General features: G+C 44.4%; 1 protein-coding gene across 2 annotated transcripts in view; it reads right to left on the reverse strand.

Moving 5' to 3' along the window:
* The window catches only part of LOC143300402 (uncharacterized), a 51,337-nt gene that overhangs the window by 19,077 nt on the left and 20,008 nt on the right, over positions 1-12,252 (reverse strand). For both annotated transcript variants that reach the window (XM_076614039.1, XM_076614040.1), the window contains exons 9-13: positions 12,094-12,199; positions 10,076-10,283; positions 8,670-8,804; positions 7,402-7,489; positions 5,448-5,619 (exon numbers count right to left, since the gene is read on the reverse strand). In XM_076614039.1, the coding sequence (XP_076470154.1) occupies positions 5,448-5,619; positions 7,402-7,489; positions 8,670-8,804; positions 10,076-10,283; positions 12,094-12,199 (709 nt within the window). The remainder of the gene's footprint in view (positions 1-5,447; positions 5,620-7,401; positions 7,490-8,669; positions 8,805-10,075; positions 10,284-12,093; positions 12,200-12,252) is intronic.

Raw genomic sequence — 12,252 nt, forward strand, 5'->3', positions numbered from 1 at the left:
AGCGCCACCCATTTTTTTTGGTATTTTTTCCCGCGTGTAGTTTTATTTGTTTTTCCTATCGTCCAAACTCCAATCTACTGCAATGACTTGAGACATGCTTTTTTTAATTTTTTTTATTCTGTTCAGTTCTCTGTACCGCGCATGTGCATGTGTACGTGCGTACATGCGTGTGCGAATCTCTGCAGCTTCTTTCCATGCTGACCACCCACTGATTATCCTTTGCTTGTTTCTTTTTCTTTCCTTTTTTCTGCTTTGTCCTTTGTAGTCGAGGGCAGAAAGTAAAAAATAAAATAGAATAATTTAAAAAAATAAAAAATTTTTTTTTTTTTTTTTTTTTCAAAACTGTAGAGGCTTGTGTCTAACCGTCATTGGTGTGGTCTTCTTTTTTTTTTCTCTCTTTTTTCTTTTTTCTCAAGGCCTAAGTGCGTTGGGTTACGCTGCTGGTCAGGCATCTGCTTGGCGGATGTGGTGTAGCGTATATGGATTTGTCCGAACGCAGTGACGCCTCCTTGAGCTACTGATACTGATACTGGTCTTGTCCTCTCTTTTCATTCTCCTTGCCTGCAGCCTACACCACTGTTCAAAACAACAAAACTAAACTAAACTAAACTAAAACTTGCCTTCAGCCTCAATCTGGCTATAACCTGTCACATTTTATATTCAGTTTCATATCTGTTTTCACACCATGTTTTCAGTCTGTTTCGCACCATGTTTTCAGTCTGTTTTCAGTCTGTTTCGCACCATGTTTTCAGTCTTTTTTGGGGGGAGGGGGGAGGGTGGGGGGACCATGTTTTAATTATTTTTTAAAAAAAAACAACCAAAACAACTCATTTATGATCTGTTAAATCTGTTTAACAATCGCCTAATACATGTATAATGTACAAGTATAACACAGCATCAAACTGAGAGACACAACATCGCTCACATCTGTACGAAACAGAGAGAGAGAGAGAGAGGGAGGGAGGGAGAGAGAGAGGGGGGGGGGGAAGAGAGAGAGAGGAGAGAGGGGGAGGGAGGGAGAGAGGGGGGGAAGAGAGAGAGAGGAGAGAGAGGGGGAGGGAGGGAGAGAGAGAGGGGGGAGAGGGAGAGAGAGAGAGGGAGAGAGAGAGGGAGAGATAGAGAGAGAGAGAGAGAGAGAAGCCATATATGAAAAAATATGGTCATCCACATGTGTATGCAAGTGGCTGCGCATGCTGTACACATATTATGTTAACTAAACCCTGAGCAAAATGTACAACAATAAACAAAAGAAGAACAAACGCATGATTCACAACATTATAGTTTGGAGGTGGTGAAAGGGATGTGAGGAAGCGTGGATTGATTGTCCCATGATTGATTGTGGGATTGAATGCTCGTGTTTTTTTTTCTGTTGTTGTTTGTTTCACTTTGTTTTTGTTGTCTTTATTGTTTGTTCGCTGGTCTTTTTTGTATTTTTTTGGGGGGGTGGGGGTGGGGGTGGGGGGTGGGGGTTACCAGTGCATATTGTAAGTGTTTGATTTGTCGAAAATAGAAGTCGTGAAATGTACTGATGTGGGATAGTGTTGAGGGAGGTGACCGATCATCAGAAGAACAAACGCATGATTCAATAACAATAATGACAACAACAACAACAACAAAAAAAAAAACAATAAGCAATAAACAAAACAAAACACAAAATGAAAACAACCCAATAGGAAATCCCTCTTTTCAAACACAACCAACAAAACAATAAACCAAAACAGAATAAAAAACACACCCACTGGTGTAAAACAAACAAAACCTGACCCCAACACCCCATGCTCTAAAGGGAAACAAGAGAGGCAAGGCCTTCAAGACTCACTTGTGATACATTAAGTCCCCTAGCATTAATTACAGAGTAACTTCCCTTTTTTTTACTATCTGCACCAAAACGTTGGCAAAAATAAATAAAACTTCCATGCTTAGCAAAAGAAGTTCCTGTTTGAACAACAAAATAATAATAATGACTCCTCTTGTTGTTGTGTTAGAATAAGAGGTCAAAGTGCCAAGTTTAGAGAATACAAAAAATATAAATATAACAGTAAATGCAGTTTGAATATAATTAGGCTTCTTTTTTTTTCTTTTTTTTTTTTGTGCCCATCCCAGAGGTGCAATATTGTTTTAAACAAGATGACTGGAAAGAACTGAATTTTTCCTATTTTTATGCCAAATTTGGTGTCAACTGACAAAGTATTTGCAGAGAAAATGTCAATGTTAAAGTTTACCACGGACACACAGACACACGGACACACACACACACACAGACAACCGAACACCGGGTTAAAACATAGACTTACTTTGTTTACACAAGTGAGTCAAAAAAACCACCAAAGCACCGACGTGTTTCCCAGAGAGTACCATGTCAGTTAACAAGGTAGGCACCAAGCCCCCGCAACATCCACCCCACCACCAGCACTCCCTCGCACCAAGGAGTCCCGTCCCGCCCCCCACACCCCCTGCTCAAAGGACCACCCTCAGATTTACTTCTGGATACTCCGTAACGCTTGAAGGGGTGGATGTAGCGACCAGGAATTTTGTTTGAGGTCGCTGTCCAACGGGTGGTGGTGCAGCAAAGAGCAGACAACCACACACTGACCCAGCTTTCATGTCTGACAAAAACTTGCAAGTGGGTTCTATCTATCAGATCTTCATTTTTTTTAAAAGCCTGAGTTCATTTAAATGGGCAAAACAAAGGACACATACGTACACGCACACACACACGTGCACACATACACACACACATGCACTGCACACACATGCACGAACAAACACACGTGCGTGCACACACATTTACTTGGGTCATACACATGACAGCTATAATCAGGGGAGCAGTGTGACCAGGTGGTAATGCACCCAACCAGGTGGCACATGTCCACAGGTTTGAGTCCTAAACACCGGACTGGAATTATTACTCCCCCGCTCCACTGGACTTTGAGTGGTGGTCTGGCTGCTGGTCTTTCAGATCAAATGATAAATGAAAGGTCCAGTGTGCAGCATGTCAACAACAACAACATAAATATATATATAAAAGATACGGCAACAAAAGCGCTGCCCCTGGCAGATTTCTTTTATTTAGGAAATCCGCTCTGAAAGTAAAACAAATACACATCAGGTCTGATGACCCTGACAGAATTCTTTAGGAAATCCGCTTTGAAAGTAAAACAAATATATATCAGGTCTGATTCAAAACAAATACACATCAGGTCTGATGACCCTGACAGAATTCTTTAGGAAATCCTCTTTGAAAGCAAAACAAATACACATCAGGTCTGATGACCCTGACAGAATTCTTTAGGAAATCCTCTTTGAAAGCAAAACAAATACACATCAGGTCTGATGACCCTGACAGAATTCTTTAGGAAATCCTCTTTGAAAGCAAAACAAATACACATCAGGTCTGATGACCCTGACAGAATTCTTTAGGAAATCCTCTTTGAAAGCAAAACAAATACACATCAGGTCTGATGACCCTGACAGAATTCTTTAGGAAATCCACTTTGAAAGCAAAACAAATACACAGATCACCTCCTTGTTCTGATCAAGCCTTTTTTTCATCCTGTAAATTTCCCAACATTTTTTTGCTGTTGTTATTGTCAACAAAGTCAACAAGGAAGCATCCTTTCAAACTGCCATGCCCTGCACACATCCACATGCAGCAACTGCATGCAACAAGGTAGGTACATATGATGACAAGGTGCAGGTAAAAGTGCATGTACACCAATAGCATGCAACCATCTGGTGTGGGGGCACCACACAAGTGCACTCTCCATACCACACACACACACATGAAGGTGATGTTAGGCGGGAAACAAGTCAACATCAAGTATCTAGCACCAACTACAACAACAATACTACCACCTGGATCGATCCACTCACAGATTTTTTTTAATGACTCTTTTCTTTTTTTTTCTCCTTTTTTTGATGTTTCTACTTCATCGTATCTGTTTACTCAATTTTAAGCATTGGATTTACAAAACAAAATAAACAATAATAATAATAAAAGATACAGAATACATTTCTTTAAAAGCGCTTAGAGCTTGCTTCTGCTTGTATTACAACGCCATATGGAATAAACTGTTATTGTATCATTATCATTATTATTATCATCATCATTATTCTTAGACTGGCCCAAAACAGACAAGAGTGACAGTTCTTCACTGCTACCCAACATGCCACAGTGCATAATGGCCATTAAGTAAGGAAGTAAGTGTAATTTTCATATGTTACATAAGAACTGTGCATCAAATTATATATACCCTTCCCCCCTCTTCATTGCTACCCAACAACGCCAGAGAGCACAGCAGGCATTAGGTTTGGAAGTTAGTATGTTTTTTTTCACGTTACGTAAGAACTGTACATCAAATTATATCTGGAGGGCTACCCTCCCCCACCCTCTTCATTGCAACCCAAGATGCCACAATGCATAAGGGGCATTAAGTAAGGAAGTAAGTATTTCAACATATTTGTCGTGTAAGAACTGTACATCAAATCACACACGGAGGACCACACCATCCACCCTTACCCACTACCCCCTCCTGCAAAGCCACTGTTACTGAATTATCATTATCAGACTGGCCCAAAACAGACGAGTGGCAGCTCTTCATTGCAACCCAACATACCAGAGTTCATAGCATGCATTAAGTAAGGAAGGAAGTGTAGGAACAGAGCTGCTGTGCTGACCACCTTGTTGTACTGCTGTGAAACATGGACGACGTATCGCCGTCATATTCAACAACTTGAGCAGCTTCACCAAAGATGCCTGCAAAAGATCCTCGGCATAAAGTGGCAAGACAGGGTCTCCAACCTCAAGGTCCTTGAGAGGAGCGGCCTGCCCAGCAACGGAAGCCTGCTGATCCAGCGCCAGCTACGCTGGACAGGACACGTTGTCCGCATGACAGACAGCAGGATCCCGAAGATGCTTTTGTATGGCCAGCTGAAGGAAGGCCACCGTGAACTTGGAAGACCCTGCAAGCGCTTCAGGGACACCTTGAAGACAAACCTCAAAGCCTGTGACATAGACATCGCTTCCTGGGAATCTGATGCCCTTGACTGCTCTCGCTGGAGGATGCTGTGCTCTAGTGGCATAAAAACGTTTGAAAACAAGAGAACTCTGGCCATTACGGAGAAGCGTGAGCGAAGGAAGCAGGGCTCAACTTCTGGAGACGTTTTCCCTTGCAACACAACACCTGTGGGAAGTGCTGCACATCCAGAATCAGCCTCTTCTCCCATGTAAGGACACACACCGACAGATAAGCCTGCCTGCCTACTCATCCGTCAGTCCGACGGGAGACTCCATCAAGTGTATGCTACATAAGCACTGTACATCAAATTATATCTAGGGGGCTACCCCTCCTCCTCCAACCCCCCCCCCCCCACCTCACCCAACCTCCCCCACCCCTTTCACCACCACACACACACACACAAGACCCCAGGCCGACAAATCCACTGACCATAGCTGGCGTCGGCAGGGTCGCAGCTGTAGTACTTGGGCCACTTGACGCCGTACTCCACGTGGTCCAGGTACCAGCAGGAGGAGTACAGCACGTTGTAGCCCTTGCCGATGGCCTTGCTCACATCAGCCATGTCCCCCATCCACACCTGGATCAGTGTGTCGTTCGGCAGCTGTGACAACCACCACCCTCTCCGTCAGTCAGAACAGTCAGCATGACTTGGCGCTGGGGGGATAGGGGGCGGAGGGGATGGGGCTGGAGTGCCCAGTGGTTATCAGGTTACTGAACCCTTTCCCCAGTTTTACCAGCCTGCACCCAAGCAGGCATCAAAGTTCATTTCAATAAAAACAAGAGAGGCAAGGCCTTCAAGACTCACTTGTGATACACTTTTAAAAAAAAAAATCCAAGCTTTTTATGTACTGAGTATAATTTCAAAATGTAATGTTTAAGATCAGAAAGATCAGTTTAAAGCAAATTAAGTCCCCTAGCATTAATTACAGAGTAACTTCCCTTTTTTTTACTATCTGCACCAAAACGTTTGCAAAATAAATAAAAATTCCATGCTTAGCAAAAGAAGTTCCTGTTTGAACAAAAAATGATAATAATGACTCCTCTTGTTGTTGTGTCAGAATAAGAGGTCAAAGTGCCAAGTTTAGAGAATACAAAAAATATAAATATAACAGTAAACGCAGTTTGAATATAATTAGGCTTCTTCTTTTTTTTTCTTTTTTTTTTGTGCCCATCCCAGAGGTGCAATATTGTTTTAAACAAGATGACTGGAAAGAACTGAATTTTTCTTATTTTTATGCCAAATTTGGTGTCAACTGACAAAGTATTTGTAGAGAAAATGTCAATGTTAAAGTTTACCACGGACACACAGACACACACAGACAACTGAACACCGGGTTAAAACACAGACTCACTTTGTTTACACAAGTGAGTCAATGATCATGCACAGACTCACTTTGTTTACACAAGTGAGTCAATGATCACGCACATTAAAACCCACTCGTGCATATGCTGAATGTGAGAGTTGCAGCTCACTAACCACAGAAGAAGAAAGGAAGAAGACAGGGCAATTCTGTGGTGTGCTAGCTGACTGTCATCAATTACTGCTGCCATGACAGTCAGTTGTTCACCTCAAAGTCTGTCTTCGTACACTGAACGTCTTCAGGAATGACAGTGACAACTGCTTCAAAAAGAAAGAGTTTGTATTATACTCCATGTTTGGTGTTACATATACTTACCATGTCAAACTGATGCAAACTAGGCCTATCGGTTTGCTCTGCTTGGCCAAATTTCGCGCGGCTAACAGTGAAAAGATGAGCAGTCTTGCCCCGGTCCGCTCTCAGCCAATCAAACGCCTCTAAAAGTCTCCTTCCTCTGTCCCGCCTGGCCTCTTCACCGACCAGAGGTTAAACACTTTTGGCAATAGGGTAGCATCTGGTCTCACGGCAGCTGCAGACACAGCTACCAGCCTTCACTTCAATACTGTGCTAGCGCAGCGTGATGCCGTTCTCCGCCTCTCTAACATTCCTGTGGAGGAGAGGGCTGATCGTACAGTCCATGATTCACTCTCCCACTCCTGTGCTTCACAGGAGTCAGGAAGCACCTTCCGCTTTCTTCTCAACTGAACAAAACAAACAAAAAATTCTAAAAATCTGTCTTTCTTTGCGTAAATGACCCCTCTTTGCCTCTTTTTCCATTTCATGGGTGGACGTAAATGATTGTCGTAATGCTAAAAAGATTTGCTGGCAGGAGCCAGGGGCTGCTAAACTGAAGTGTCTTCATACCGAAATAAAGTAAAATAAAGAGAAAAAAACAGAAAAAGAAAACCTGGTTATCAGCAAAATACACCCCTACGCAAACCCATCTAATATGGACAGGTCTGCCACCCATGCCGTCCTCGTCTTTCTCCCTGGCTACAGTCAAAGAGGAGGGACATCTGACTGACCTTCAGGTCGTTGTTCATGACCTCTTGCCACATGATGAACTTGACCCCGTTGCGTTTCTCTCCCAGACTTTTGATGTCCTTCATCAACCTGCACGCACACAAGACGGAAGTTGACTTGGGCGCCGTGCATACAATGATATGAGTCACAACTTGCAATTTTTTGTCCCCCCGTGAAAAAACGTCCCCCCCGTTTGTTTCTCCATGACAGGCGACCCAGTGACGTTAACAGCTGGAACGGTCATCAATTCTTACAGGTACATCTATTCTAGAAAGAGAAGCATGTGTGCATAGCCTCCTGCCCCTCCAACAATAAACAGACATTCGGAGGAGACGATTAACAGAGGTCCTGAGTGCACACACGGCAACAAAAGGGTTGTCCATGGCAAAATTCTTTCTCTGTTAAAAAAAAAAACAAAACAAAAAATATGGGTGGTGCTGCACTGTGACAACTCACTCTCCGCAGGAAGAGCAGCCAGAATTTCACACAGATAAATCGGCTGCAACCCAAAAAACGTAATACTAAACAATGCAATGCAGTTCATTGAAATCCAATACAAGGCAACACAGTACAGTATAATACAGCAAAGTACAGGCCAGAGCAGTGGAGAACAGTACAGTACAATACAATTCAATACAGTACAACACAATACAATACAATTCAATACAATACAAACGTACAATACAGTTCAATACAGTACAACACAATACAATATAATACAATTCAATACAATACAAACTACAATACAATAAAATATAGTAGAATATAATACAATACAATTCAAAACAATAAAATATAATTCAATACAGTACAATACAACACAACAGAACACAATACAACAGAACACAATACAGTACAATACAACAGAACATAATCCAATACAGCACAACACAGTACAACACAAAACAACACAGAACAATATGACAGTACAATACAACACAACACAACACAGTACAATACAACACAGTACAATACAACACAGTACAACACAACACAAAACAACACAGAACAATACGACAGTACAATACAACACAACACAGTACAACACAACACAGTACAACACAGTTCAATACAACACAGTACAACACAACACAAAACAACACAGAACAATACGACAGTACAACACAACACAGTACAGTACAACACAACACAGTACAACACAACACAACACAGTACAACACAACACAGTACAGTACAACACAATACAATACAGTACAACACAATACAATACAACACAACACAGTACAACACAACACAGTACAGCACAGACCTGTTGACGTAGTACTCATAGACCAGCCGCATGGCAGGGGAGGTACCGCCGAAGTAGAGGGACTGGTCACTGTAGGCGTGCCCCTCCTCCTGACTCAGCTTCTCCCCAAACTTGCTGACCTCGGGGTTGGACTGCCTGCACAACACACACCATGCCGCACGCACCTTGTAATCCACCTCTTCACTGCCAACACGAGGTTCAAGGTCTGTGGTGACCTTATAACTAACCTCTTCACTGCCAACACAAGGTTCAAGGTCTGTGGTGACCTTATAACTAACCTCTTCACTGCCAACACAAGGTTCAAGGTCTGTGGTGACCTTATAACTAACCTCTTCACTGCCAACACAGGTTCAAGGTCAGTGGTGACAGGCACCTTATAACTAACCTCTTCACTGCCAACACAAGGTTCAAGGTCTGTGGTGACCTTATAACTAACCTCTTCACTGCCAACACAAGGTTCAAGGTCAGTGGTGACATGCACCTTATAACTAACCTCTTCACTGCCAACACAAGGTTCAAGGTCAGTGGTGACCTTATAACTAACCTCTTCACTGCCAACACAAGGTTCAAGGTCTGTGGTGACCTTATAACTAACCTCTTCACTGCCAACACAAGGTTCAAGGTCAGTGGTGACAGGCACCTTATAACTAACCTCTTCACTGCCAACACGAGGTTCAAGGTCAGTGGTGACAGGCACCTTATAACTAACCTCTTCACTGCCAACACAAGGTTCAAGGTCAGTGGTGACAGGCACCTTATAACTAACCTCTTCACTGCCAACACAAGGTTCAAGGTCAGTGGTGACCTTATAACTAACCTCTTCACTGCCAACACAAGGTTCAAGGTCAGTGGTGACAGACACCTTATAACTAACCTCTTCACTGCCAACACAAGGTTAAAGGTCAAGGCTAAAGGTCTGTGGTGACATTCACCTTTATAGCTCACCTCTTCACTGCCAAAACAAGCTTAAAGGCCCTGTACTCTTTTAGAGCTAACAGGGGCAGTGAATTAATATCCACTGTGTTTTACGCTTGTCACAGGAGGCGGGGCCAAACCCTTTCCTTCCGGCATATTAACCTTCCCCGACCGCAGTCAGGCACTCACTGACACTTGGGAGGAGTGAGGCAAATCGGGAGCATTTCCCCCCCCCGAGGACACAACGCCACGCCCAAACAGGGGGCTCCAAAACCCTGATCACTGGTGAACAATGGGTGAGAAGTTCAACGCCTTACCTCTTCCCCTAAAATGTCTGTCATATCAAAGTCATTTCACAGAATGTTCATTATAAACATTTCTAACCAAAAAAAAACCAAAAAAAACACAAAAAACACACACACATTGACCACAAGACAGGCGCTACACGAGCATCACCACCACCAACAACGACAGTGAACCCCACCACTGACCAGCATCCAAGGGGCACCTCGTCGCCCCCCAGGTGGATGAACTGGTCCTTGAAGACGTGCAGCACCTCCTCAAACAGCGTCTTCAGGAAGCGGTAGGTGGAGTTTCTGACCGGCTGGATGGGACCCAGGTAACCCTTCACCAGCGACGACCCCGAGTAGCACTGGGTCAGCAGCTCTGGCCGGCTCAGTCCCCACGAGTACGTGTGACCTGCCCAACGATTTTTGGTTTAAAAAAAAAGAAAAAAAAAGAAAAAAAAAAACTATCATAGTCTGCAAAATCACAAGTGAATGTGTCGGTAAAGTTTAGTGAAACTTCAGTGAATGGGTGGATGAGGGGGGACGGAGGGGGTGGTGGTTCAGGGGGTAAGGGGTGGTGATTAAGGGGGTAAGGGGTGGTGGTTAGGGGGTAAGGGGTGGTGGTTAGGGGGTAAGGGGTGGTGGTTAAGGGGTAAGGGGTGGTGATTAAGGGGTAAGGGGTGGTGGTTAGGGGGTAAGGGGGTGGTGGTTCAGGGGTAAGGGGTGGTGGTTCAAGGGTTAAGGGATGGTGGTTAGGGGGTAAGGGATGGTGGTTCAGGAGGTAAGGGGTGGTGGTTCAAGGGTTAAGGGGTGGTGGTTCAGGAGGTAAGGGGTGGTGGTTCAAGGGTTAAGGGGTGGTGGTTCAGGAGGTAGGTGGTTCAGGGGTAAGGGGTGGTGGTTCAGGGGTAAGGGGTGGTGGTTAAGGGATAAGGGGTGGTGGTTATGGGGTAAGGGGTGGTGGTTCAGAGTTAAGGGGTGGTGGTTGAGGGGGTAAGGGGTGAGTTTGAGGGTGAGAAAACAAAAAGTGTGTCGGTGTTAAGGTGGTGGTGGAGGTGGTGGTACAGCCTTGTGGGCTAGTTGGCCTTTGGGAACCATCCCAACGCCGACTGTCCTAAAACCCTCTTGGCTGAGAGAGTGGGGATGTACTTGGGCAACACTCTCTCCACGATAATCAAATTCTAACCCAAATAGTTGGAACAGCAGTTGCCTCCTCTGCTGTTCTGATGGTCACAGTCGGACACGACTGATTATCATATAAGGTGGTGGTGGTGGTGGTGATAAGTGTTGATTTCTACGACTCAGTGTGTGTGTGTGTGTGTGTGTGTGTGTGTGTGTGTATCTATATCTATGTATGCGTGTCTGTGTGTGTGTGTGTGTCTGTATCTGTGTGTGTCTATGTATCTGTGTGTGTGTGTGTGTGTGTGTGTGTGTGTGTCTGTGACCATCTGTATGCATCTTTACAAGGTGACCTTTGTTTTATCTTCCTTTCATTTTCACATGTGTCAAGCCTTCTTCGTCTCTTTCATAACTAAGACTTCACCATTCCCAGTCCTTCAGCAGCCAGCAGCAGATAAAGGAGTAGTAATAACATGATGCTGCTTCCTGTTCCAGCTTGCCGCCCGACCCACGCCCCTGATGACCGGCACACCCACCCACGCCGAATGGTTAAAGCGATGGACTTTCAATCTGAGGGTCTCGGGTTCGAATCTCGGTGGCGCCTGGTGGGTAAAGGGTGGAGATTTTTTCCAATCTCCCCGGTCAACATATGTGCAGACCTGCCAGTGCCTGAACCCCCTTCGTGTGTATACGCACGCAGAAGATCAAATACGCACGTTAAAGATCCTGTAATCCATGTCAGCGTTCGGTGGGTTATGGAAACAAGAACATACCCAGCATGCACACCCCCGAAAACGGAGTATGGCTGCCTACATGGTGGGGTAAATAAACAAAAACGGTCATACACGTAAAATGTTAAATATCACATGTTTGCCTGAGTGTGTATGCGTGCGTGCTTGAAATATGATTGAACGACACAGGAAACGAATGATGAGCGCCCAATGGCAGCCGTCAGTCGGCTCTACCCAGGTAGGCAGCCTTGTTGTGTAAATGACCCCGTGTTTTGTAAAGCGCTTAGAGCTGGGTCTCCCACCGAGGATAGGCGCTATTTAAATATCCATATCAATCAAATCAATCACACCTCTCACATGCTGTGGACAGGTTACCTGGGGAATCAAACTCCGGCACGATTCGGATGCCTCGCATCCTGGCGTACTCCAGGAGATCGGCGATGTCCTGCAGCGAGTAGACAAAGGACGGGTGGTAGGCTCCCTGGTGACAGACACACACAAAAAAAAGATTAAAAAACAAAAACAAAAAAAAAA

Source organism: Babylonia areolata, chromosome 26 (assembly GCF_041734735.1).
Source record: "Babylonia areolata isolate BAREFJ2019XMU chromosome 26, ASM4173473v1, whole genome shotgun sequence".
NCBI lineage: Eukaryota > Metazoa > Mollusca > Gastropoda > Neogastropoda > Buccinidae > Babylonia > Babylonia areolata.